The sequence below is a fragment of the Myodes glareolus genome, chromosome 9 (assembly GCF_982192425.1).
Source record: "Myodes glareolus chromosome 9, mMyoGla1.1, whole genome shotgun sequence".
In the NCBI taxonomy this organism is placed as follows: domain Eukaryota; kingdom Metazoa; phylum Chordata; class Mammalia; order Rodentia; family Cricetidae; genus Myodes; species Myodes glareolus.
The window spans coordinates 64,338,959-64,364,777 of record NC_142034.1 but is presented as its reverse complement, the minus strand read 5'-3'; the positions used below and the strand labels follow the sequence as shown (position 1 = coordinate 64,364,777).

Here is a 25,819-nt window from a genome sequence, read left to right as displayed (position 1 = left end):
GGCCAGCGTCCAAACAGACTGGATCCCCAAAATCCAGCATATGCAGAGGAAACAGGTCCCAGTGTCATAGTCAATGGCTTTTCAGAAAGACCCCGGGCCAGCCACAGTCAGAGAATCCGGCCAAATTCCGAGAATCTGGCTAGATCACGTCCTCGTTCAGTCCCAGTCCGACTGGCCCTGGTAAACTCTCATCAGATCCGTTCCCTTGTATCAGTGGGTGATAGCATCCCTCGCAGTACTGATTTCGTCTTTCATGTTCCTCCTCCTTCAAGACAGGGTTTCCTTGTGTAGTCCCAGCTGTCCTGGAACTCGCTCTGAAGACCATGCTGGCCTCGAGCTCTCAGAGATCCGCCTTCCTCTGCCTCCTGAGTGCTGGGATTAAAGTGTGCACTGCCGCTGCCGTCCGCTTCCCTCTCAGTTCACGGAAACACAGTCTCGCGGCAGATTGCCTGGTCCTCTAGCTAGCCTTATTCATTTACAAGCCTCATGTATCTTGCATAGGCCTTCTGTGACGTGAGCTGTCTAATTTTGCATCTCATTTGGGAAAAATTCAGCCATCACACTTTAGAACAAAGTCTTTTTTAATATTTGAGAACATTGTACTTATTTACTTTTATGTTTACTATGGATATTTTGTCTGCCTGTAGACATGTGCATCATGTGCATGCAGTGCCCAAGGTGACCAGAAGAGGGCGCCATATCCTCTGGAATTGGACTTAGTGTTATGAGCTGCCATGTGGGTGCTGGGGATCCAGAACAGGTAGGACAGCTAAAATATCTTCATGTTTACAGCCTTTGAAATATTTCTTTCTACTTATTAGTTCCTTTTTTTAATATCAGCAGGCATAGTAACAAATTTATAGATATATTTGAAGACTTATTGTTGAAGCCAATGATGTCAGCATGGACACAGAACATCTGTCCTCCTTATAACATATATATAGAGAGATCTGAAGGTTTACCTTTTACCCTCTTATATCTTTAACTTTTATAAAGTCATGGTTGCATACAACCAGCAAGAGGATCACGCACAAGAGGCATATATGCCTTTACCTGTGCCTAACTTGAACTCCTCCCTTAACTGGATGATCAGTTGTTTAAATACCTGTGTCCACAATCTGTTCGTGTGGCCTCAGGATGGCTGAAATTTGTCTGTTGGAGCCGCAGCCCAACGAAGTAACTGCTCAATAAATACCTAAGGACACAGGTTTGTTTCCTCAGGTGCCACAGCTGGATGAGTGCTCCAATCAGACTCTCCCAAACGCTGCAACCTGGGGCTGGATGTCCCAGGGGGAGCAGCAACCCGCGTTCACGCTCACCTTCTCCCGGCGCGTATCGCTTTAAGGGCGGCGGGGCTGCGCGCGGGCCTCGCTCTGGGCCGGAGCCTGCGCGTCCGTGTCCCCGGCGAAGGCTGCGTCTGCCGAGGACCCAGGGCGACGAGCAAGCAGGGCGATGCTCAGGCTGCGCGGTTGCTGCGCGCGTCCCCGCGGCGCTCCGGTCCGGAATGAGCGGAGCCGGGCGGGCAGCCGCGCCCTGCGGGTGCTGGTGGACATGGACGGCGTGCTGGCTGACTTCGAGGGCGGCTTCCTCCGGAAGTTCCGCGCGCGCTTCCCCGATCTGCCCTTCGTGGCGCTGGAGGACCGGCGCGGCTTCTGGGTGTCGGAGCAGTACGGACGTCTGCAGCCTGGGCTGAGCGTGAGCACCTGCAGGCCCCTCAGCCCGGCGGGAGGGGAAACCGAGGCCGCAGCTGTCCAGCCCCATGCCAGCCCGACTTCCCCAGGACCTCTGGCGGGTCGTTTTGTACTACAGGGCTTCAGGGAGGACCGGGGCCACGGCGCTAGGGGACCCACCGTCCAACAGCTGCAGGCTGTCACCTGGGCTCCAGCAGTCTCCTGACTCTAACCCTAAAAAATCTATCTGGATTCTCTCTCCCTCCTTCTTTCCCTCCCTCCCTCTCCACACCCCCACCTCTGCCACAGCCCCTCTCTACCCATTTCCTTTAGAACTGGAGATTGATCCCAGAGTCTCCTGAAGGTTAGACAAGCTCTCTGTGACCTACATCTCCAAGCCTCTTATTTTATCTATCTATCTATCTATCTATCTATCTATCTATCTATCTATCTATCTATCTATCTATTTATTTTTGGTCATTGGTGCTCACTAACTTTACTGGCTGCCCTTGGACTAACTCACTCTGTAGCCTAGGCAGGCCTTGGAATTTTGATCCTCCTGCTTCAGCCTCCCAAGAAGCTGAGATCACAAGCCTGTAACACCAGGTTGGGCTTGAATTTTAAATTCTTGGTGTATTTGGCCTCAGGTAATTTGTTACATGGAAAAAAATAGACTAAGCTTTATGTCTCCTTACCCCTACACAGACATGGCTATTTCTTCCTCCTGACGAATTTGACAGTGTCTTCGCCCTCCTCCTTTGCTCCAATCCATGGAAGCATATATTTCAGTGATACTGTATGCTAGAGAGTATGGCTTTCTGGTGTCACATGGGGAGTCAGAGTCTAGGTAGACTAAACTTCCGTCTTGACCTGTATAAGGCCCTTGGGCAACCCCCTCCCCATGGCTAAACAGCTATCCAGGCTTTTTGGTAGAGAGAATGTAATTTGGAGACTTAAACTATTTTATGAAAGGAACAGGGGAATTTGCCCAGCATTACCTTAGAGAATGAGAGCCATCTTTCAGTTGGCTGCCCAGAGGCCATGGCTAGAGGAGTGGATGGTGAGAAGGGTGATATTTACCAGGTTAGTAACACCTAGTTCTTCATGTTCTCCAGGGACTATGATGTCAGTAAGGTAATGAAGGAAAAGACATACAGACAGGAACCTGGGTTCAGCGTAACTGTTCTTTGCTGGAGAAGCCTCAGCACCCCTGGAAGCTCAGGGCAGAGTTGGACAGAAAGGCGGGTGCACACATTTAAACAAGGAGGCACAGTTTGTGGTGGACAACTGGGTCTGGGAGACAGGTTTGGCTCATCTAGGTGGGAGTCATCTGCAGGGGAGCAGTCTGCTTGTGGCAAGCATCCAGGGGAGAAAGCTGGGGTGGACATTTTCTGCACACACTGTCAAAATCTACACTCAGACCAGAGGAAGGCTTTACCATGCTTCTGGACCTCATCCCAGCAGGGAGGCTTTGCCTTTCCTTCATGGCTCTGCCTCTGTCAGCAACACACATTCACTCTGGACTTTCTCCAGCCCCTGCATGGCCCACTACTTTGTCTTAACTGTAGGAGGATGCTACTGTCTCCACTTTGTACCCAAGGGAAACCTGCTCCCACGTCACAGGATGACAAGGCGTACAAGTGGGATTCCAACCCAGCAACCTGCCTGCCTGCCGCACGTATTTCCTTTTCCCCACTCTAATGTCCTGTTCCCTGTTGTGCTTTCTCTTGATTTCATCAGGGTGCACAGGGCTGGTAGAGGATTGTGCAAGACACCAGGGTGCATTCCCAGTCCAGTGGTAGAGGATTGCCTAGCAAGTGTAAGATGCTAGGGTTCCTTCCCTGCCCTGCAACTCTCCCCCCAAATCCCAGACCGCTACACAATAAATCAAGCACCTCCACAACAACTTGGTTTATCGAGGTACCGGAAGGGGACATGGGACACCATTTCATTCATTCTCAGATGATATTTCTGCAGGCGACTTCCACAGAGCGCCCAGGTAGCTGACATCTCCCAGTGCTGAGAACTATGAATAGCTTTAAGGCAAAGGAAACAATTACCTGGGTCACCTCTGTAGCCGCAGCGGTCAGTCACTGCCTTGCATGGGATTGTAGATGACTGACCAGTGCTCAAATTTGGGGGACACAATTTCCTTATAGGATTGTATTAAGTTTATTAATTTATTTGTTTAGTTTGATGTGTGTGAGTGTTTCGTCTGCATGTATACATGTGTGCTATGCGCAGTCCCAGTCCAGAGCCTTGGAGCTGGAGTTCCTCGCAGATGTTTGTGAGCCACCGTGGAGGTGCTGGGATTGAACGTAGGTCCTGTGCAAGAGCAACAAGTGCTCTGAACTACTGAGCCTTCTCTCCAGCCCCGGGAATACATTAATGGGATAACTGAAATCTACCCAGACTCTGCAAGCAGAGTTGCTTCAAACCCCAGCACCATCAAGAAGAGGAAAAGAAGACTTCAACAAACACTTAGAGGCTTTAACTTAGTGATCACGATTACATAGGCTGCATGAGGCCCTGGGTTTCATCAGCAACACCGTAAAACAAGGAAATGGTGCAGTGGCTCAATAGCTCTTTGTGTAGCTACTCCAGGCCCAAAGGGACCAATTCCCATCTTCTAAGTGCAAGGTGAGAGAGCACAGGGAAGAAGGAGTGGATGGGAGGAACCACTGATTTCCACCTCATTCCTTTTCCAAGTCTCAGTTCACCGAAGGATCACCCCGAGCCTGCTTGTGACCTAGCTGTCTGAAGTATCAGTGGTTCAACCTAACAGTCTAGGTATAATGGCTGTACTCATTTTTACTTTGTATTCTTGGTATTGGGGAAACCCATTTCAGGACCCCCATGGTACCAAGATCTACAGATGCTCTGGCCCTTTGTGCAAAATAGCATGACACTTGTGTATGACCTGTGTAGTCCTATATAGCTCAGCCCTGATGTAGGAGACATAATATGAGTGCAGTGTAAATGCCATGGAGATGGTTTTAAATACTGAATGCAATATTGGGAGTAATGACACAGAAAAGGCCCTCTGAGCATTCAGTGCATAGTAACTCTTCCTAGTATCTTCTGTCCGTGGTTGTTTGAATCCATGGATGTAGACTCCATGGCTCCAAAGGGTCAAGGAGTACCTTTGTCTTTATTTCTTTTGGTTTCCACAGACTCTTGGAGGGCAAGCAGGTGAGGTGGAAAGAAAAGCTCATTTTAGCTGTCTTAGACCCCTTCTACCAGTGCTTCCCAGGGAGCTGGGAGGCCAACTACAGGCTTGGCATTGGAATTCCATATCTGTCTTGTATCACCAGGACTTTGGGAGGAAGGGATGGGTCTTGTCTTTGCGTTCTTGGTGCCAAGCTCTGTGAGCGTGGTGGCCAGCCCAGAGTTGGCCCACAGCAAGGGTCATACTGACTCTGCATGTGAGTTCAAGTCTTGACGGCTTTACCCTAAGTGGCCTTGAAGGAAATCATGCTTTTCTTACATTGTGAACCAGCAATCTTTGTTCCTTGTAGGCTGTAAAGATGGAACTTGAGAATGTGTCTCAGGAACAGTGTGCTTGCTCAGCCCACGTCATTGACAAGGGGATGGGTGCTCTCTTAACCGGCATTGGTGTTCCTGTGCTGCACACATGGACAGCACTGAGATGCTCCGCTCCTGGAGGCTGAGATGTCTTACTCCCCCCTTGCCTGGCCCTGGGAGAGATCTGGCTAGCACTCTGGGAACATGAGCTCTGACCTACTCATACATGGTAGAAAGGGGATCCTTCCTCCACCACTGTTTTGCTATATGGCATCAGTTTTACTATAGCCTAAAAGAGAGTTTGTATTTCTTTCTGAGACAGGGTTTTATTTTGTTGCCCAGCCTGACCTCACAAGTAATGGGACTAGCATGGGCCGTCATGCCTGGCACAGGGTCTAGGTTTTGGCTTTCAAATTTATAAGCAACAAAATCCCTTTTCTGGAAGGCAGAGGCAGGAGAATCTCTGAGTTCAAGGCCAGTTTAATCTCCATAGAGAGTTCCAGGACAGTCAGAGCTACACAGAGAGATCCTGTCTCAATAAAATAAAATAATGTCTTGGTTCCTCAGCACATAAGCCAGGTGAGAACACAACTGTTCTGATCGGTGTGATGAAGCATCTGGGACCCTCCTAGCTGTCCGTTTCCCAGCTTACCGTAGTTCTATCCTTGTGGACCATGGTGCACTTCGGGATCTGAGTTCCTTCAGCTTCTAACTCTAGTGGCTCTTTCATTGTGGTCGTGCATGCATTCCCTCAGCCCCCACTGTGCGCTGTGTGCTGTGTGCTGGCTGTGCTAGGCAAGCCTAGCACATGTGTACTTTGTGAAGACTGCCCTCAACCTGAGAACACCAGGTGGCTTTGCCCGAACTGACACCTTAGTTTGTCTCTGCTGTGTCCTAAGAGAAGTCACATCCTTCCTGGGGGAAGGGGGGGTCCAAGCACACGCCAACTCCTTGTGATTCCCCCAGGACATGGGTCTGGGGTGAGTGTAGGGAGCCTTGAACCCTTTCCCACCTAGTAACAGCCCGGCCCAACTGTGTGTGTTTCCAAGAGGAGGGTGGTGGGACAGTGGGGACCTGGAGGTGACTTGCTTTTCTGACTTCTTAGGAGAAAGCCGTCAGCATCTGGGAGTCAAAGGATTTCTTCTTTGAACTCGAACCTCTGCCAGGAGCCGTGGAAGCTGTGAAGCAGATGGCCAACCTGCAGAAGTAAGTATACCTTCTTGCCTTGGGACTCTAGCTTTAGCTTGCTGTCTTGCCCTTTTCTCCTCAGCCCTGCAGAGGCCCATTGCATTCTCATTGCTGACCCTGGCAAAAGACCTTGCAGGTACATGCTGTGGGCACCAGCATGGGCTTTGCCCACCAGGGAAGTCCGACTTGCCGTTGTGAAGTAGCCACACAGGGCAGAAGAGCCTATTCTGCCAAGTGCTGGAAAAGCGGGGAGCAGCAGGCCTCACCTGGAAAAGGGGGGTTCAGAAAGGACAGGGTGTCATTTTGTTCTGGTGAACTGAGAACTTGTGTGGGGTGAAGCCCTCACTCAGCACCCACCCTCTGCGGTCCCCTGGAGCTTATTGGGACTGTGGACAGTGTGCGTCCCTAAGATCTTTTACAGCCTTGTTGACGAACTCCACACGGTGTAGCTTCCCCATTTCAAACGTACAGTTCAGTGGCTTTTAGAACACTTACAAAGTCAGGGAGCCATTGCTACTGTCAATTTCAGATTTTTTTTCGCCCCCCCTAAAAGAAATTGTCAAACACAGTAGCACACTGCTCATTCCTGCCCTTCTATGGTTGGTTCCTAAAGGCCACTAATCCACTTTCTGCCTCCGGGGCTTTGCCTGTTACAGACAGTTGGTGTAAGTGCTGCCACCTAGTGTGTGGTCTGGCTTCTTAAGCAGTTTAAGGTTTATCAGTTTTGTAGTAGCTGCCAAGGCTCACTGTTTTAATCTTGTGAGTGAGTGACGGGGTGTGGGGGGGGGGGAGATTCAGGGCATTTTGTATGACGGACAGGTGCTGTAACCATCCCGCTACACCCCCAATCAAGTACTTACGCTTTTGACAACCGAATAGTTCCCATTGTACAGACAGACTGCATTTTGTGTGTCCATTCATTAGCTGATGGACGTTTGGACTGTTTTCACCTTCTGACTCTGTGACTAGTGCTGCTCTGGACATTAGGGTTAGCGTTTGTTTGAACACTTGCTGTTACTTCTTTGGGGCATATACTTCAGAGTAAAACTTCTGGGTCATAGGATAATTATGTTTAATGTTTTAAAGAACCATCAGACCATTTGCCATTCATTTCAGGAAGACTGCAGTTTCTTGATGTGTTTTTCAACACTCATTACTGTCTTTTAATTTTTTAGCTGTCCTGGTGGTGGCTGTGACTATGGTCTCTCATTGTGGCTTTTCTTTTTCCTGTGTTTTCTTTAAGATTTTAACTTTAGCTCTTAAATAAATCGTTTTATTTTAGGTGTATGGGTGTTTTATTTGCATGTGTGTCTGTGCCCCACATGCATGTTTGATGCCTGCAGAGAGCAGATGAAGGTGTCACATTCCTTGGAACTGGAGACACAGATGGTTCTGAGCCAGTGCTGGGAATCAAACCCGGATCCTCTGGAAGAGCAGCCAGTGTTTTTAACTGCCAAGCCATCTCTCCAGCCCCTTAACTTTGGGTCTTACTTTCAGATCATGATCCTGCCTATCTATCTAATTTGTCTGTCTGTCTATCTTTGTGGTACTGAGGCTGTCTGTCTATCTATCTATCTATCTATCTATCTATCTATCTATCTATCTATCTATCTATCTATCTATCTTTGTGGTGCTGAGGATTGAACCAAAGGTTTTGTGCATGTTAGGTGTCATAGTTACTTTTCTGTTGCTGTGAAGAGACACCATAACCATGGTAACTTATAAAGAAAGCATTTAATTGGGATATTGCTTAAGTTCCAGAGGGTGAGTCCATGATCGTTGTGGTGGAGAGCATGGCAGCAGGCAAGCAGTCAAGACATTGGAGCAGTAGTTGAGAGCTTATATGCTTTCTTCAGGATGGAGGCAGAGAGATTGAAATTTGCTCTGGTGTGGGCTTTTGAAACCTCAGAGGCCCTCCCAGTGACCCACCTCCTCCAACAAGACCTCACCTCCTCCAACAAGGCCTCACCTCCTGACTTTAACAAACAGTCCACCAGCTGGGAACCAAACATTCAAATGTGTGTGCCTGTGGGGCCATTGTAATTGTGATTCAAACCACCAGACTAAGTGGACGCTCTGGTTATGCCCTAGTTCCTCTGGTCCTTTTATTCTTTCCAAATAGTTCTCACTAGGTAGCTCTGCTCTGTAGACCAGACTGACCTTGAACTAATGGAGATCCACTTGCCTCTGTCTCGAGAGGGCTGGGATTAAAGGCACACATCACCAAGCCCAGAAAACTACTTCTGTGTGTGAGTATCTAGTAAGCCAGGCTCATTTTGTTGAGAAGACTGTTATTTCTCCCATTGAATTGTCTTGGCACCCAGTTTAAAGTAAATTGACCCAAAATATAAGGGTTTACTTTGAGAGTTGCTCATGATATTTCTTTAAATGTAACAAACTGAATGACATAAATGTGACATGGTCTTCATTGTGTTGTATATAAATGCCTCTAAAACTCTCCACTTTCAAACTCTAGTACGATGCTGGTGGGGATGGTTTGCTGCCACACTTGAGCTTAACCCCAGAATCCACACAGTAGAAGGAGAAAACCTATTCTTGTAAATTATCTTCTGACCTCCATGTGTGTGTGTCCCACACACAGTAAATGTGTAAATTCAAATCTGACTAAATAGGCACAAGGAAAACACACAGTGCTTATATTTTGAAGTGAATTGTAGACCTCATCTGGTTAGTTCTGTATCTCTGGACTTGAGCTCCGGTCCTGAAGAGTATATTTCATTGTGTTTTATGGTATGAACTTGACTTATAAAGATCTATGACAAGAGCCTGGGAAGCAGGCATGGTTAACCCTCCAAAGTTATATGTCCTCTACCTTGGATTTAACCTATTTTAAAAATATTTATTTTCTGAGGTTATAATATAATTATATCATTTCTCACTTCCCTTTGCTCCCTATAAATCCTACCATATACCCCTCCCTGTCCTCTTTCAAATTTATGACCTCTTTTTAAAATTGTTGCACACCCACACATATATACATAGCACACACATATACATACATACATACATACATATTTCTAAGTACAAATGTATAAACTATTCAGTCTATATAATATTACTCGCATGAATATTTTCAGGGCTATTTGGTATTGGCTAACCAATTGTTGTTTTCTTCCCTGGGAAAGACTGTTTTACCCACTCTCAACTTTCCTTAGTTGCCTGTCACTTTTTGTATAAGGTTGAGGCCTCCTGGGCTCCCCCAACACCACCAAACCCACTTTAGTAAGTCTCTTGTTATTTTCCTTGTTCAGCTCACATTCCAGCAGTCATGTTGGTGAGATCTTATGGGTGTAGCTTCTTACACTCCCAGGACACACAGCCTCACAACAAACTCCCTATTCCTCTGGCTCTTCAAATCTTTCCAGCCCCCTCTTCTAAAATGGTCCCTGAGGTGCAGGAGTATTGCTGTAGAGGTCTCTGTTGGGATGGGATGCCATAACTTTTGATCAGTTGTGGTTTTACGTGATAGTTTCTTTCTGTTGCAATGAGAAGTTTCCTTGATAAGAAGTGAGGACTGCACTTACCTGTGGGTATAAGGACAAATGCTTAGCATGTAGTTAGGGACTTTGCTGGCTTAATAAAGTGGTGGCTTCTCCAAGATGTTTCACTCCTCTTGCCCTGGGCAGTTGACTTGATTTCCAGTACCTGGCATGATTTCCCAAGTAGAGAGCTGTTGTTACCACTGACATACATGTGCCAATACTGTACCTGTAGGGTTCTCGTGTGATGCTGGTCATTGTTGTGCTCATAGGTGTCATGTATGGGTAGGACTACAGGTTGCCTCCTCCTCTGGAAGCTTGCATGGCACCTTTCGGTATCACAAAAACTAGTCTTCAGGAATGAGCCTTTCAGGTCAGTTCCACTCAAGTTTCCAGGCCTGTTTCTGAAGTGTATGGCACCTTTAGCATTAGGACTTATCTTCCACCTCCAGCGTAGGGAGACAAACAAAGGCAATGGGTATTTGAGAATCTCTTGGACAGCTCTGACCAACAGCTCACAAGAAGGCTTCTCATACCTGCTGCTGGGGCTTTGTTAGATGGTCTTTGGCTCCTGGAGGGAGAATTGTCAGCTTAGATGGGAGCATTTCATTTATGCTGTATAGGTATATTTATAAACCAGCTTAGGACTTTTCAGACATTTTTATGCTTATTTTATTCTTCTCCTCCTTTGAACCTATTTTGAATAAAAAATATTTTGAAGAAAAGTTTCATTGGGAGAGATAAGAGAAGCTTGCGGGGAGGGTGGTAATAGGTAAAAGTAGTTGCCCTAAGCCTTCCTGAGTTCAAGTCCTGGGACCACATAATAAAAGGCGAGAACTGACTTCTGCGAGTTGTTCTGTGATCGCCACATGTGCACTGTGGCACACAACCCCTCTACAAAATAGGTAAATGTAAATTAAAAAAATAATTAGGTTAGAGTAATTACAATACATTATATACAAACATAAAATTGCCAAAGAACAAGTTTAATCAATTCAAAGTTACCTTCTTGGTAAATGTGTATTTTTAGTGTCTCCAATATGCTAATAGGCTTCTTGTATTAGTTAACTTGGTGTTGTTACTATATAAAACACCTGACGTAATCAGCATAGGAAAGAAAAAGGTTTGAGAGCTTGAGAGGTGACTCAACAGTTAAGAGCACTCGTCTTGTGGAAGACCTTGGTTCAATTCCAAGCACCCACATGGCTACTCACAACAGTCTGCAACTTCAGTCCCCCGGGATTTGATGCCCCTTTCTGATCTCCTTGGGCAGCAGGCATGCACAATGTATATATACATACATGCAGGCAAAAACACTCATACAATAATAAAATCAGGTTAGTTTTTTTTTATTTTTAAAGAAAAAGATTTGTCTTGGCTCATGAGCGTGGAGGTTGTATTAATGGTCACTTGCCCTGCTTCTTTGAGCCTTAGTGGCACAGCACAACTAGGACCACGTGGTGGAAGAGGCCTGTCACATCATCATGGCTAGGAACTGAAGAAGAGACAGGAAGAGGTAGGGTTTTAATGTCTCCCCCTGCCCCCTGCACAGAGGGCATTCTACTTTCTTCCTGTAGTGACTCACTCTCCTCCCATAATTCCCATGGCCGGGGACCTTTGGGGAGTGCTCCAGATCCATACCTGGACCTATGATACAGGCTGTGTTTGCAGTGAGCACATATGGATGCTTCTATTTATGGGACCAAACAGTTATGTAACAACCATGCACTGCCTCTGCACTGTAAACAATCACTTACACTATTAATCATGGCTATAGTGCAGTGACACTGTTCTCCTTGGGAGTTAGTAGGTGTGCACATAGAGACAGAGGTATTCAAGAGTGACCATGCCACATGCAGACTGCAGTATAGATGCATCTTGAAGCCATGATGCCAAGTGGAGAAATCCGGCACAAAAGCCACGTACTGTATGATCCTAGTTACACCAAATCTCCAGAACTGACTGATCCTTGAGACAAAATGCAGATCTGTTGCCACCTGGGGCCAGAGGAGGTGGGAATGGATACTGATTGCTTAATAGGGTTTCTTCTGTGGGTACTAGAAATATTCTAAAAGTTAAGTTGCAGTTATGTTGGTAAAACCCTTCATATACACTAAAATGTATTTAATTATATACCTTAAATGGATAAGTATTATATGGATTATATCTCAGTACAACTTAAAATCAGGCTAGGAGTAGTGACACACACCTTTAATCCCAGCCTCAAAAGGCAGAGGTCGGTGGATTTCTGTTGAGTTCAAGGTCAGTCTGGTTTATATAACAAGCTCTTGGTCAGCCAGGACTACATGGTGAGACCCTGTCTCACAAACAATATAAAACAAACAATAACAAACCCAAAAACAAAACAAAAAAAAATCTTAAAATCAGTTTGACTTTTAAAAAGATACAAACTGCTAAGGTGCTCATTTAACAGTGTGACTGAATCATTCACTGAGTGCAAGAAGCCAGACAGGAAAGCATACTCCAGATGAAGTTCTAGAACATATAAAAGCAATCTGTAGTGGGAGAAAACAGCTTAGTGGTGAGGGTGTGTTCTGCCCTTGACCATGGTGATTCACTTTTTGTGACATTCATATCCTACAATTTACCAAAAATTTCCCTTATAGTAAGTGCAGTTTTCAAAACTTTTTATATTGTATGTTTATGTGTGTTTACCTGTATGTATGTGTATCACATGCATACTTGCTTGCACGTCAGCTGTATCTCAATAAAACTGCTTAAAAACAACCAGTTTGAGCCAGATGGTGTCTTGTGTAGAGCCATCTACTCAGAAGACAGGGATTATATGAGCACAGGAATTCAAAGCGAGTCAGGACAATAAAAGAGTCTGCCTGTGCCTCCTCCCCACATAAAGGGTTAGTTTGGATGGAGGAGAATGGCATGGAGGAGTCAGAATTGATCGGACTGTCTGTACCGAGGTTGAAGAGTTGAGTGTAGGCAAAGCTTAGGACTGAGAGTTGAACAAGTCATTCTAAGCTCTGGGTGTAGGCAGCATGTGGTGGCAGCAAGGCAGGGTGGGGAGATGGCTGTGTGACCCGGACCTCAGCAGTCAGGCGTTGGAAGGAGCAGTGAAGAAGAGGGACGGCAGCTTGTCTTCCTTCCCTCTGAGGTTTGGGAGTGTGAGGAAAAGCCTGTCTACAGCCGGACCTTCCGGGAGGCAGCTTTCAGAGAGGCTGGGCAGATACTGTCACCCTGCCAACAGTGTCGTCTCTTTGCACCTGATGTTTTCCTGAACACTGAGCAGGTACAAGCAAAACCCTCAGAGGCCACCAGACAGGCTTCCACAGAACTCCCCAGGGACCAATTTGCCAAAGAGAGTTGGAGAAACAATACTCTTCCTGGTTTGATGAGCCAGCCCATACAGGTGCCAGAGCAGAACACAATGTTATGACTCTTTGGGACAGGGTGATGTTGCTGGTTGGGGATCCAGCCTGTGGGCATGAGAAGGAGCAAACACCTGGGAAGCCCTTTTTGGCCAGGATCAGCAACCCAGAGCTGTGATGGTGCATTTATTATGCAAAGCCCATACCCCCGACCCCGTGAGGCCACAGAGCAGGAGAGCTTGTCTCCGGTGGAGCCTGGCTACCTTCCTCCTCCATCACCTGGCTATGACTGGTAGCAGGTGGTGGAGGATAGCAGGTGGTGAAGGATAGCAGGTGGTGGAGGGGAGCAGGTGGTGGAGGATAGCAGGTGATGGAGAATAGCAGGTGATGGAGGGTAGCAGGTGGTGGAGGGTAGCAGGTGGTGGAGGGTAGCAGGTGGTGGAGGATAGCAGGTGGTAGAGGGTAGCAGGTGATGGAGGGTAGCAGGTGGTGGAGGATAGCAGGTGATGGAGGGTAGCAGGTGGTGGAGGGTAGCAGGTGGTAGAGGGTAGCAGGTGGTGGAGGGTAGCAGGTGGTGGAGAGTAGCAGGTGGTGGAGGGTAACAGGTGGTGGAGGGTAGCAGGTGATGAAGGGTAATTTTCTTCCAACTAACTGGGAGTGCGATTCTCTTTCATCTGTCTATAGGGTCTGCAGTATTTTTTCCCTTTATTTTCTCCCTCCTTCCTTTCTGGTGCTGAAGAAGAAACCCAAGGCCTTGCGACACACTTTTTCTACCATTGGGCCCCCAGCCCTCTGCATCCTTTCAGTGCTGTGTGTGTAACTAATGCTTCTTTCTCTCCCTGTTTTCTTACTCAACAAGAGTATGCAATTAACCCAGCTAACCTTCTGGGTCTAGTCCTGCAAAAATTGTCCACCTCAGAGTTTGTTGCCTGTGACCAGGGCATTTCATCTGTGGCTTCCCAGGACCGTTGACTCAGGAAGAAATTACAAGCTGTAGCCTCTCATGGGGAAGATCAGAACAGGGGTTTTTCCCATGACAGGTACAGGCTTAGACCCTGGCAGGGCTCTGGTAGCAGAGGTGAGCAATGCGCGGTGATGTGGAGATAACGGCACGGCTCACTGTCCTTTCTGTCCCTGCAGCACTGATGTCTTTATCTGCACAAGCCCCATCAAGATGATCAAGTACTGTCCCTATGAGAAGGTAAGGAGTCCATCCCAGGTGAGGGCTGCTGTGTGGCACAGGGCCCCGTCCTGGTGCTCCCTGCCTTTCTGCACCAGCCGGTGGCTCTATCTCATGTGCTGGATGGACTTGTGGCAACACGGGCTAGGTGGAAAGGGTGCCTGTCACACTTTATCAGATATGCCTGGTCCGGGAAAGTCTGGTAAAGCATGAATGAAGGAGAGAACCATGTTTAGGGAGGGGTCAAAAGCTCAAGGGCATCCCTGCATGAACAGAGTCCTCTCATTCATTCCCACACTCACTCCTGTGGCTTTGGGGCTGGAACTCAGAGCATCCTGCCTGTCAGGCAAGCGCTCCGCCGCTTAGCGCCATCCTTAGGCTTATGTGAAATGTCTGACCAAGAGCTGGCTTGGTGGGTTAAGCTGTAACCCCAACACTCAGTAGGCTGAGACGGGGATTGCTAATCTGGGCCTGCCTATGCTACATAGTAAACTTGAGGCCAGTTTGGGCTACAGTGAAATCGTCGTGCCCCCTTCCCCCACAAGAAAAAAAATCCAGAAAGAAAGAACATGTAAGCCAGGAAATATAAGTTTTTTTCTGTGAGCTCCTTTGTCTAATGGGAGAAGCAGAGTGGTAGCAGTGAGGAGCTCTCCTCACATCAGAAGCTGCAGGCTGCTCTCTGCAGGGAGGATTGGGCCCCACACCTTGCGGGTTTCTCAGATGCTGCTGTGGACTCCGGAGGCTGGCCTACCCCTACTCAGGCTTCCCATCTTCATGCTGAGGGCTTCTGAGCATCTCCATCTTCCTCTCTTTCCACACATGCTGTCCTCGACTGGAGTTGTTTGTGTGCCCTGCTCCAGGAAGAGTCCACACTCAGGCTGTTACTGTGGGTTATGTGGGCAGTTACTGGGTCAGCTGGTGGTCATCCCGACCCCTTTGAGCTTTTGAGGCTAAGCTCATTTTAGCCCAAGGGAGTTCAAGCCACAGCTTCTGGGGGGAGTGAGGAGTGAAGGCTGGGTCCTCTTTTCATATCAGGGCACTGATCCGCAAAAAAGGTTCTGGACCAAGTGGGGGCTGGTTAGAAATGGACATTTCAGTAACACTGACCTTTAGAGTTAGAAACTCTGGGAGTGGCACCATCGTCTCGGCTAACTTGCCAGGTGGTTCTGCTGGACCCCTAAACTTGAGCCACGAAGGTCAAGTGGTTGGATAACTGGCCAGTACAGGTACACTGATTGGTTGTCAGAATCTACAGACACTAGAGTTTCTTTATAGAAACTTTGGTGATATTTACACATCTCCCCCATCCTTGAATACTGAAGCCATCTCCAGGTAACTAGAGTACCTCATGCAGTAATGCGTACCTTTGCTGCAGTTGCTCTACAGCTTTGCGTAGGGAACAATGATGAGAAAGTCTATAAAAGTTCAGTTTAGCTGCGGTTCCTGGTTTCCACTGCTCGTGGTGAGCCTGTGCTGTGCCCTTGCTGTATACTGGCTCTGTTAGAAGTGTGCTCTTCCCCGGCCTTCCTCTGGCCCTCTGTGTAAAATGGATCTTGTTTCCTGTGGATTCTCTTTCTGAAACATGTCTGGCATCTTTGTGCATCTCTTATTGTTGCCACTTTGAATTTCTTTGTAGAATGAATGAGACTTCATAAGGTGGATCATGTTCAGTCCCATGATAATTCCTTCCCTGTAAAAAGCCTGGCCCCACAGCCTGCCTGGCTCTTTCCATCCTAGGAGCTCCCACCCATCTGTGTTTTATGCTGTCCTTGACTTGTATTGTGGCTCAAATGTAAAACACCCTCCATAGACTCGTGTGACCGCTTAGCCCCTGGTTTGTGGTGCCGTTGTGAGAAGCTGTGGAGCCCTTAAGAGATGGGGTCTGGTTGGTGAATGTGGGTTACTGGGGGCAGGTTTATGGGCTGGAAACCCCATAAACCAACCTGAGATTCTTGTATCTCTGTTTCCTGGTGCACCCAGATGTGAGCAAGCTTTCCCATGCCTTCCCTGCCATAATAGATGGTGTGTCCTCAAACCATGAGCCAGAACCGATCCTTTCTTCCTAAGTTTGTTCTTCCAGGTTCTTCACTGCACTGACAAGCAAAGTAACCAATGCAGTTAGCAATGTCCCTGTCCTGTGCATGCCCCTGGTCAGATGCTCACCGCATTTGCCACGTCCCTCTCCTCTGCATGCCTCTGGTCAGATGCTCACCACATTTGCCGACCGCCATCTCTAACGTTCATTCTCTATGTCATAGCAGAGGTATAGCTGTCTTGGCCCTGGTTTCCTGTACACTGCTCAGAATGGCTCTGCCTCTTCCTGAATGATTTTCTGTCTCCTACCAGATTGAGATCTGCGAAGGTGCTAGCTGTCTTCTTCCTCAGTGCAGAGCTAGGCACCAGTGAATCGAATAGATCCATTGTTCAATAGATAGCTATCAAAAACATTTTTAAAGTATTTTTTGAAATTCATACAAGAGTATTTATATCATTTCTACCCGTCCTTCCCCTCCAACACTTCCCCTGCTCTTCCTCCCTCTCAAATTCATAAGCTCTTCTTTAATTGTTTTTAGAGGCAGGATTCCCCTGAATAGTCCTGCTGGCCTGGATCCTGCAATTCTCATACTGCAGCCCTCCAAGATTACAGGTGTGAACTACCCCTGGCTTAGCAGAGTCATTTTTTTTTGATTAAAAGGTTTTAATATACCATATGGTCACATATATTTGGTCACATTCTTTTCCATCCCCCACAAGCTCCCAGATCCCCCCTCCCTACCCATCCTATTTCATATTTTTTTCTCTCTTAAAAATATACAAAACCAAAACAAACAAGGCACAAGAAGAAAAGAAAGAAAATAAGATAGAACAAAACAAAACATGGATTCTGTTTTGTATTGGCCAACTATTCCTGAGCATGCAGCCTGCCTGGGATGTGGTTAATTCTTTGATTAAATGAAATAGATTTCTCCCCTCCTAGTAGCTCTCAGTTGCAAATAACTTCTTGGTTAGGGGTAGTACTCTGTGCCTACTTCCCCTTCTCCATGCTGGGATTTTGTCTATTTGGAACTTGTATAGGTCTTTTGAGTGATCTGAGTTAAGGTTTCTACTGCTATGACCAAGAGCAACTTGGAGAGGAAAGGATTTATTGGCTTTACGTGTCCTGAGTCATGATCCACGGAGGGAAGCCAAGGTAGGAGCTCAAACCTGGCAGGAACCTGGAGGCAGGAGCTGATGCAGAGGCCATGAAGGAATGCTTCTTGCTGACTTGTTGCTTGTGACTTGCTCAGCCCGCTTTCTTACAGAACTCAGGTACCAGAGGTCATACCACCTACAGTGGCCTGGGCCCTCCCCCATCAGTCACTGGTTAAGAAAATGCTCTAAAGGCTTGCCTACATCTGATCCTGTGGAGGCATTTTCTCAACTGAGGTTTCTTCCTCTCAGATGGCCATAGCTTTTGTCAAGTTAGTATAAAACTAGCTAGTACAAGGATGCTGTCACAGTCTCTGTGAGTTCATCTGTGCATTGGCCTGTCGTGTCTTGGAGACACCGTTTCTTTGAAGTTGTCCACCACCTCTGGGTCTTAAAATCTTTCATCTTCTTCTTCAATGTAGATCCTTGAGTCTTGAAAGGAGGAGTTGGCTAAAGACATCCCGTTAAGTGCTCAAAGGTATCTGTCTCTGCACATTATCTGGTTTTAGGTCTCTGTGAAGCTTCTCAATGTGAGTTGAGGTGCACCATTCTACGGGGTTTAGCTCTGTGTGATTAGGAGTTGTTTCATTGCTGTGTTCATTTAGCAGAATAATTGCAGTAGATTCCTTAGGGCCCATGACCTATCTAGTCTCAAGTTCTTGGCCTCACTAACCATCTCAGGTATGGGTTCGCTCTCATGGAGCAGACCTTATAGCCCATCAAAAGCTGGTTGGTTTCTTCTGTAACAATTGTGTCACTATGGCACCAGTGGGTAGAACTTTTAGGATCTGTAGCTGGGTGAGATTGATGATTACGCTTCTCCTTAGGGATTAAGTATATTACCTTCTAGCACTATAAACACACTCGTCAGTAGCAGTGAAGCTTCTAGTTGGGCACCAGCTTAATTTCTCTGTTTGATGATATACGTGTGTGATGTCTTCAGCAATCAGGATTTCCTAATACTAACCCTCTGACGTATGTACAGCTAGTGAAGACCCTTTTCCATTCTGTCTCTTTGCTTGATTGATGGTGTCCTTTGCTTCCAGAAGCTTTTTATCTTTTAATTGAGTTATTTATTTTCTTGATGACCAGCTTTTTGAATAGTTTATATATTGTAGACATTAGCTCTCTAGTGGATGTATAGTTGGTAAAAATCTTTTCCCATTCTGTAATCTGCCACTTTGTCTGAATGATGGTGTCCTTTGCCATACAGAAGCTTCTCAGTTCATGAGGTCCCATTTATTAATTGTTGATCTTAGTGCCTGTGCTAATGGTGTTCTGTTCAGAAAGTCTTTTCCTGTGCCAACAAGTTCAAGCCAATTCTCTACTTTCTCTTCTATAAGATCCAGGGTATCTGGCCTTATGCTGATGTCCTCAAAGCAATTGGATTGGAATTTTGTGCAGGGTGATAGATATGGATCTATTTTTATCTTTCTACAGGCAGCTTTCCAGATTTAACTATTTGTTTATTTGTTTGTTTTATTCTTTTGTTTTTTTTTGAGACAGGGTTTCTCTGTGTAACTTTGGAGCCTGTCCTGGAACTCACTCTGTAGACCAGGCTGGCCTCGAACTCACAGAGAGCCACCTACCTCTGCTTTTCAAGTGCTGGGGTTAAAGGTGCCTGGCAGCTATTTCTGAAGCATAGAAATTTTATACTTTTAGCTTTAGTATGTAGGTTATGATCCAGTTTTGATTAATTTTTTATATGGTGGGGAATTAGTGAAGGTAAAGGCTCTGCTTTGTCCTACAGGTGTCTGGTTCTAGTTATTTCTCTCCTGGGAAGGCAGTCTGGGCTTTTTTATTCCCTGGTCTCATTCTGACATTTTGAATGGGCTCATTAATCCATATCTCTCATGTACTGTCTTGAATACTAGTGTTTCATAATAATTTCAAAGCAGCAAATTTCCCAACATTATTCATTAAGTAATTTTTAAACTATAAAATTAAACTGTAGTTATAGCCAGGTATGATGGGCACATGCCTTTAATCCTATCGCTCAGAAGGTAGAGGTAGGCAGATCTGTAGACCAGACTGGCCTTGAACTCACAGAGGTCCACCTGCCTCTGCATCCACACATAATCTTTTCATCCATGCGATAGAAGATGCTTGTATTAGTCAGGGGTCTCCAGAGGAACAGAACTGATAGGATGAATATCTACTTATGGGACTTATAAGAGTGGCTTACAGGCTGTGGTCCAGCTAGTCCAATGGTGGCTGTCTACTGATGGAGAACCCAAGAATCCAGTAGTTGTTCAGTTCACAAGGCTGGGTGTCTCAGCTGGTCTTCATTGTATCTGGAATTCGGAAGAAGTAGGCTTTAATGTCAGGGAAGGAATAGACTTGCCGACAAGTTCAAGAGCAAGCAGGCAAAGAGAGCAAGCTTCCTTCTTCCATGTCCTTCATACAGGCTACCAGCCGGAGGTGCAGCCCAGATTAAAGGTGGATCTTCCCACCTCAAGAGATCTGGATTAAAGGTGGGTCTTTCCACTTTACATGATTTAATTAATAAAAATTCCTCACAGGTGTACCCAGCTGCTGGGTTTTAGTTCCAGAGGTCATCAGAATTTCAGAAGAAGCCATCTCAACACTCTAGTTACCACACGTGGACCAGGCAGCTGTCCAGGCATGAGCAAGGTTCAGAAGCAGAGCAGTGGCATGCCCGTTTAGAAGGGGTAGCTCTGATTGTCCCAGCTCAGTCCAGGTGGCTCAGGCAGGGCCCGAGCTCTTCTCCAGCTACAGGCAGGAGAGTGCAGTGGTGGGAACCGTCGCTGGTCCTCTTTGAACTTCAGTTTCCTCATCTGTACAGAATCCACGAACCACGGCACTATTTCCTGCGTGCAGCTGCTCCTCTGCGGCTTGTAGACAGGCCACGCCAGAGACAAGAGACCCAGAGACCGGGTCACAGGACCAGGTTCTTGTGATTTGATGCTGATGCTTCACCCAAGCCCATGATTATCACCCACAGGGGTACTGGCCACGGTGAATTGGAATCAACAAAGGAAAGTAAAACTTCTCAGCTCTGTGACTGGTTCATGAAACATGCTGCTCAGGGCCCAGACCCTGTCCTGCCTCAGAACCCTCGCACCACTAAGCCTGAGTTCTCTTAGTTGTGGAAGAAGCCCGGGGCGGGGGGGGGGGTCTCCCTGGTTCTTCAGTGTGCCTCGTACAGTCAGGGCCAAGAGCTGCAGGAGTGGGAAGGATGTCTGCACCCAGGTTGCCATGAGGGTAAGAAGGCAGTGGGCATGAAGTACACTTACATACATGAGGGTAAGAAGGCAGTGGGCATGAAGTACACTTACATACATGAGGGTAAGAAGGCAATGGGCATGAAGTACACTTATATACATGAGGGTAAGAAGGCAGTGGGCATGAAGTACACTTACATACATGAGGGTAAGAAGGCAGTGGGCATGAAGTACACTTACATACATGAGGGTAAGAAGGCAGTGGGCATGGGCATGAAGTACAGTCACATGAGCAGCCCTTGTTTGTCTTCCAGTCTTGCCTCTGTGTCACCTCCATGCCAACACCAGGGTCCCTGTGTCTTCTCAGGGAAGCATTCCAGGGACTCAGCCCATCCACTCCCCGTCTGCCTGGGGCAGCGTCTTCACCCAGCTAAGCTCCTTTATGAACCTAATGGGAGCCTGTTTCCCTGCAGTGGGTATCTGTCTGGGAAGATGGCCCGTAGGGCCTGCAGGGCCTCACTGAAGGCTTGGCCAGGAAGCCTTTCCAGTCAGAGTGACCTCAGGCAGTCTGTCCAGAAAGGACTGTTTCTCCTTCATTGGACATTTGGACAGGTGTCCAAAGAACTACCGTCCCTGTCCTAAAGGGTGCCAGAGGCTACTGAGGCAGATTGCAGGGCTACAGATAATGTGACCACAGTTGTGGCCATTGCCTGGAGTGATGAGGAGTGTGGAGGTGAAGTAGAGGGGGACAGTTTTAGGAACTTGCTGTGTCAGGGGAGAAGCGTGCCTAAAAAGTGTGTGTGGGTGTCACGTCTGTTGGTGCATCGTGTGTGTGTGTGTGTGTGTGTGTGTGTGTGTGTGTGGTTAAAGACCTGAAGAGAGAGAGAACTATCTGAAAATGAAGGTCACATTGTGAGGCCTGAGGGCACGCATGGAACAGGGCAGGGCCATGCAGCCCTCTCTTTAGGCTCGGCTCTGTTCTCCAAGTCCTTCCTGTGCTAGAGGTCGCCTGGGGCCATCTGTAGTCTGTTCGTGCGTCTGCCCAAGTCACATGGGCCACAGCCGGGACTAAACAGACCTGCCTGGGGTTTTGCTGCAGTGGCTACACAGGCTTTCCCTAGGGAGGTCATCTCATGTGAGCCAGTAGCACACTTGTAGCCATCTTCTAACTTCTGGCTGTTAGTTCTCATGGTGGGGCCAGATGAATCAGGCAAAGGCTCCTGTCTCCTTCCGCTGGAAGCTGCCCTGACTAAAGTCCATACCTGTCTTAGTCTTGGTCTATGAGCAGATCATGGAGGATGGAGAAGGGCAGCCAGGTGGTTCGGTGCAGCTACACCCTGGGCAGAGTGGCACAGCTGTGAACCTCAGGCCCAGGACCACTCATCCCTCTCCTGGTTCTCCCGACATGGCTACCTTGACCTAGTCTGCTGCTAGCCTCACTAGCGTGGTGAAGGAGGGAAGGCTGTTTTCCCAGTTCCCAGAGTGTCTTAGGAAAGAGAGGCAGTCCAGAGCCCCACCGTGGCGAAGAAAGTGTGGCCTGCCAGATTGCACAGTGTTGTGTCAGTGGTAGCTGTTCCCATGGTCTGATAGTTGTTCCTGTCTGTCAGTCCTGCACTCATTGTGTGCCTGGGACATCAGCCGTCTGCAGCACCCCTCTGCACTGATGTGACAGTCAAATTCTACCCTGCCCCCAAGTATCAAATCATTCATGGTTTGAGTCTACCTGTCTCTCCCTTTATTCCCAGCAGAGACATTGGGCAGATCACCTAATTATTTCTCTTGTGAGTCAGCCACCTCAGGAAGTCACTAAGCCTCAGGACACAGTGGCAGCCAGCGTGACTAACCTCTGATAGAGTGCTGAGAGCATTCTGTGCCACTCAGGGGATGTCAGGTCTGGGTCTGAGTTGTGACCCTTCTGTAGTCTCCTGAAGAGTGTACAGGTACACAGCTCCCAAGTGACAAATTCCTGGGTGCAGAGCTGCCCAAGCTGGCCCTCTGTATTAGCCCCCTTCCCTTCAGAGTGCTGGGGTTCTAGGCCGAGCTCTGTCTGATGTCATCTCCTCTGCTCCCTCCAGTATGCCTGGGTGGAGAAGCACTTCGGCCCTGACTTTCTGGAACAGATTGTGTTGACCAGAGACAAGACCGTGGTCTCTGCCGATCTTCTCATAGATGACCGGCCGGACATCACAGGCAAGTAGTCTCTGGCAGGGGGAGGCTGGGTAGCCCTAGTTGCCTTCTCCCTTCTCCCACATACCTCCTGCTGGGGTCTCCTCACCTCACATACCCCTTTACCAGGCGTTTATCAGCACCCAGTCAGAGGCTTCTTCCTGTTGGAAAGGCCTGCCTGCACCCTAGGGACAGGGGGCTACTGGAAGTCAGAATGTCTGTGCCTTTACCCAGACTTAGTTTACTCTGTTGACTCTCCTGAGTGAAGAACCCAGCTTTGATTTCAAACCTTTGTGTTTAGTAGCTCCCTGCCCCCTCTTCCCCTCAGGTAGCGCATGGCAAGTCTGTTACATAACAGGAAATCACAGTATGGGCCATGGCTGCCAGTGCCTTGGGCAGTGCATTTGTTCTTTTTTCGGCTCCAGCTAATGACCCCTTCCCAGAAAACAAGCAAGCTGGTAGCTTGGCTCACTTAACTGACACGGTAGGGTGGAGGGAGGGCTTCGGGCGTGTGAGGTTTGGGAGTTCCATTAGTCAGCCCACACTGTTCATGCCTCCTGGATGTCTTCTGCCTGGTTTTGCCGCACCGTGGGCAAGCTGTTTCCTCCTAGTAGTTCTTTGGAGTTGCAGGTAACAGCTTGTTCTGGACACATTGGTAGGAAAACAGTTTCTTCCCTGGCAAAGTCTTCCAGAGGCTTAGGGCAACATGACCCGTGGGCTTCAGCCACAGGAACTAGTAGGTCGTCACTTCAAAGAGGTTGCAGCACAGTATGGAAGGAGATTGGTACTAGTAACTGCAGGGCACACAGTCCTGGGCTTCCCACTTAGGTGGTTGGCCAGGCCAAGCAGTGGGTGGTGACAGCCCCATCAGCCATCTCCATGTGGCCTGCTTCCTGCGTGTTGCACGGAGCACCTTGTGCACGGCACCTTGTTTTACACTCATGCCTTCTGTAGGGCAGGCTAACAGAGCAACCCTTTGCAGACAGAGGAACTGAGTCAGGAGAGGCACAACACCTGCTGGTGGGGCTCATGACTGATCCTAGGCTTTGCACTGAGGCCCTATGTCCCTCTACAGGGGCCGAGCCACACCCCAGCTGGGAGCACATCCTCTTCACCTCCTGCCATAATCATCACCTGCAGCTGAAGCCCCCTCGCCGGAGGCTGCACTCGTGGGCGGATGACTGGAAGGCCATCTTGGACAGCAAGCGGCCCCGCTGAGGGCTGCACTGCGGCTCATGACTGGACAGCAAGCAGCCTGCTGAGGAGGGCTGTGCTGCAGCTCCCTGGCATTTCCTGGAGGACCCAATGGACTCCTTGATCAAGACAACCTCTCACACACTCCCCTTCCTCTCCTGGCCCGGTCCTTGACCTGATCTTGAGGCAGGGCTGGGAGAAAGGCATTTGCTTCCTGGCAACTTGGCCTAACCTCAGGCAGGGGCCGTGCCACTGCCTCCCACTGCTTACAATAGGGTGTTCTCTAAGGAACGGAGGGGCCCTGGTTCAGGATCTGTGGCCTTTGCAAGGTAAAGACTGCAAGGGACAGACAACAGAGGGTCCCCTGGCAGGCATGTGCCCTTCCACCTCCAACATGGCACCTTGTCCAACTTGCCCACTTAGTCTCTTCTCTCCTCCTGGCGTTCAGTGGTCACCAGGCTCTCTTGGAGGCCAACAGTGACCCTACCTATGGCTAGCTGTGGTCTCTTTCTCTGGTGTCCCTAGATCCTATTCACGGCCCAGCGAGGAGTCAGCAGGTTTGATTATTTGTTGACCATGTGAGAAACAAATACTATTCACATGTAGCTGCGGCCTTCTCTAACACCTGCCCAGGATGATCTCGTGTCCACCGACCTGTGATGTAAGCATCTGGGAGTCCCCCACGGGCAAACAGAGGTGGGCATCGCTCTCCTTTGTGGTCCTCATGTGGTACCACATGGGCGCAAGGGCGAAATGGCCCAAATGGTAGCACGCCTGGCAGCCCGATGGCTTCTTCCTCAAGCCCAGTTCCTTACCCATGTTCTAACCCTGAGTCAGGCACAGGGCCCTTCTCTTCACGTCCCCCAAGGCCAAGTTTCCATAGACCTAGAAGCTGCTGTCACATCCTCAGCGTGTGTTCCTTTTGGGCTGGATCCTTGGGAGGTGACACTTGAACCAGCCACCCCCCAGCTGTCCCCTTGAGAAGACCAGCTGCATTCTCAGAACCCTTGTCTGAGATGGGCATGATGACACACCTGCCTTCCCGGCACTTAGGTTGGCGCAGGAGTGTTGCTGTGGATTCAAGACCAGTTAGGGTTGCATAGCAAAGCCCTGTCTAAAAACATTAAAAACCAGGACCCCAGTTTGTTTCTTGGCCTTCATACTATGCCTTCAGCACCCGTGGCAGGTGATCTTCTGACTGCCTAGGGACCAGGCTAGGTGGACAAAAGAATGTGGGCGAGAACCCTGCGTTCAGAGCTGGTCAGGAATGCCATTTCCCATTTTTTGTTTTAAGAGCTCATTTCTGTCACCCAGGCTAGGTAGGGAGGTCCAGGACATCCACCACCTAGTCTGGAGAAGGATGCCCCAGGAGTCCACTGCGTGAGCCCCTCTTGACTTGGCCTTATGTAGCTTACCATGCTACCACTCCACTGTTATCCCTTAGGCTGGTTGGGGGCCCTGCCAGTGCCGTGCTGGAAGCGTGGCAGTTGTGTCTCTTGATCCTGGAACTCTGACTCAGGCAGGGCTGCTTCTGGTGATGGCTGACCTGGGGGCCTGGAAGAAAGCCAGTCCCTGGAGTGTGGGCGCTGTGCCTGCTCCAGAGACCCTGTGTTATCTGACGTAAGATCTCACTCCCGCAAGCCATCTATGCAGGACCAGTAAACAGTGTGATAAATGA

The 25,819-nt window shown here is 48.4% G+C and overlaps 1 protein-coding gene across 3 annotated transcripts; it reads left to right on the top strand.

Annotated features, from left to right (window-relative positions):
• The first annotated feature begins 795 nt into the window (after positions 1 to 795).
• Nt5m (5',3'-nucleotidase, mitochondrial) lies at positions 796 to 25,819 on the top strand. Of its 3 annotated transcripts, none has more exons than XM_087910574.1 (5): positions 796 to 1,695; positions 6,301 to 6,401; positions 14,368 to 14,428; positions 22,857 to 22,971; positions 24,023 to 25,819. In XM_087910574.1, the coding sequence occupies exons 1-5, from the start codon at positions 1,453 to 1,455 to the stop codon at positions 24,163 to 24,165; spliced, it is 663 nt and encodes a 220-aa protein (XP_087766700.1). In that variant the 5' UTR covers positions 796 to 1,452; the 3' UTR covers positions 24,166 to 25,819. The 3 variants fall into 3 exon arrangements, with proteins under 3 accessions (XP_087766700.1, XP_087766702.1, XP_087766701.1); XM_087910576.1 differs by having other exon boundaries at positions 800 to 1,207; XM_087910575.1 differs by lacking the exon at positions 796 to 1,695 and adding an exon at positions 1,771 to 2,034.

What these genes read in the sequence shown, in the direction of transcription:
- Nt5m (XM_087910574.1), top strand. Translation starts at nt 1,453, where the DNA reads ATGCTCAGGCTGCGCGGTTGCTGCGCGCGTCCCCGCGGCGCTCCGGTC. An exon ending in GTCTGCAGCCTGGGCTGAGC is followed by an intron (nt 1,696 to 6,300) that starts GTGAGCACCTGC and finishes CTGACTTCTTAG; the next exon opens with GAGAAAGCCGTCAGCATCTG. An exon ending in CAGATGGCCAACCTGCAGAA is followed by an intron (nt 6,402 to 14,367) that starts GTAAGTATACCT and finishes CTGTCCCTGCAG; the next exon opens with CACTGATGTCTTTATCTGCA.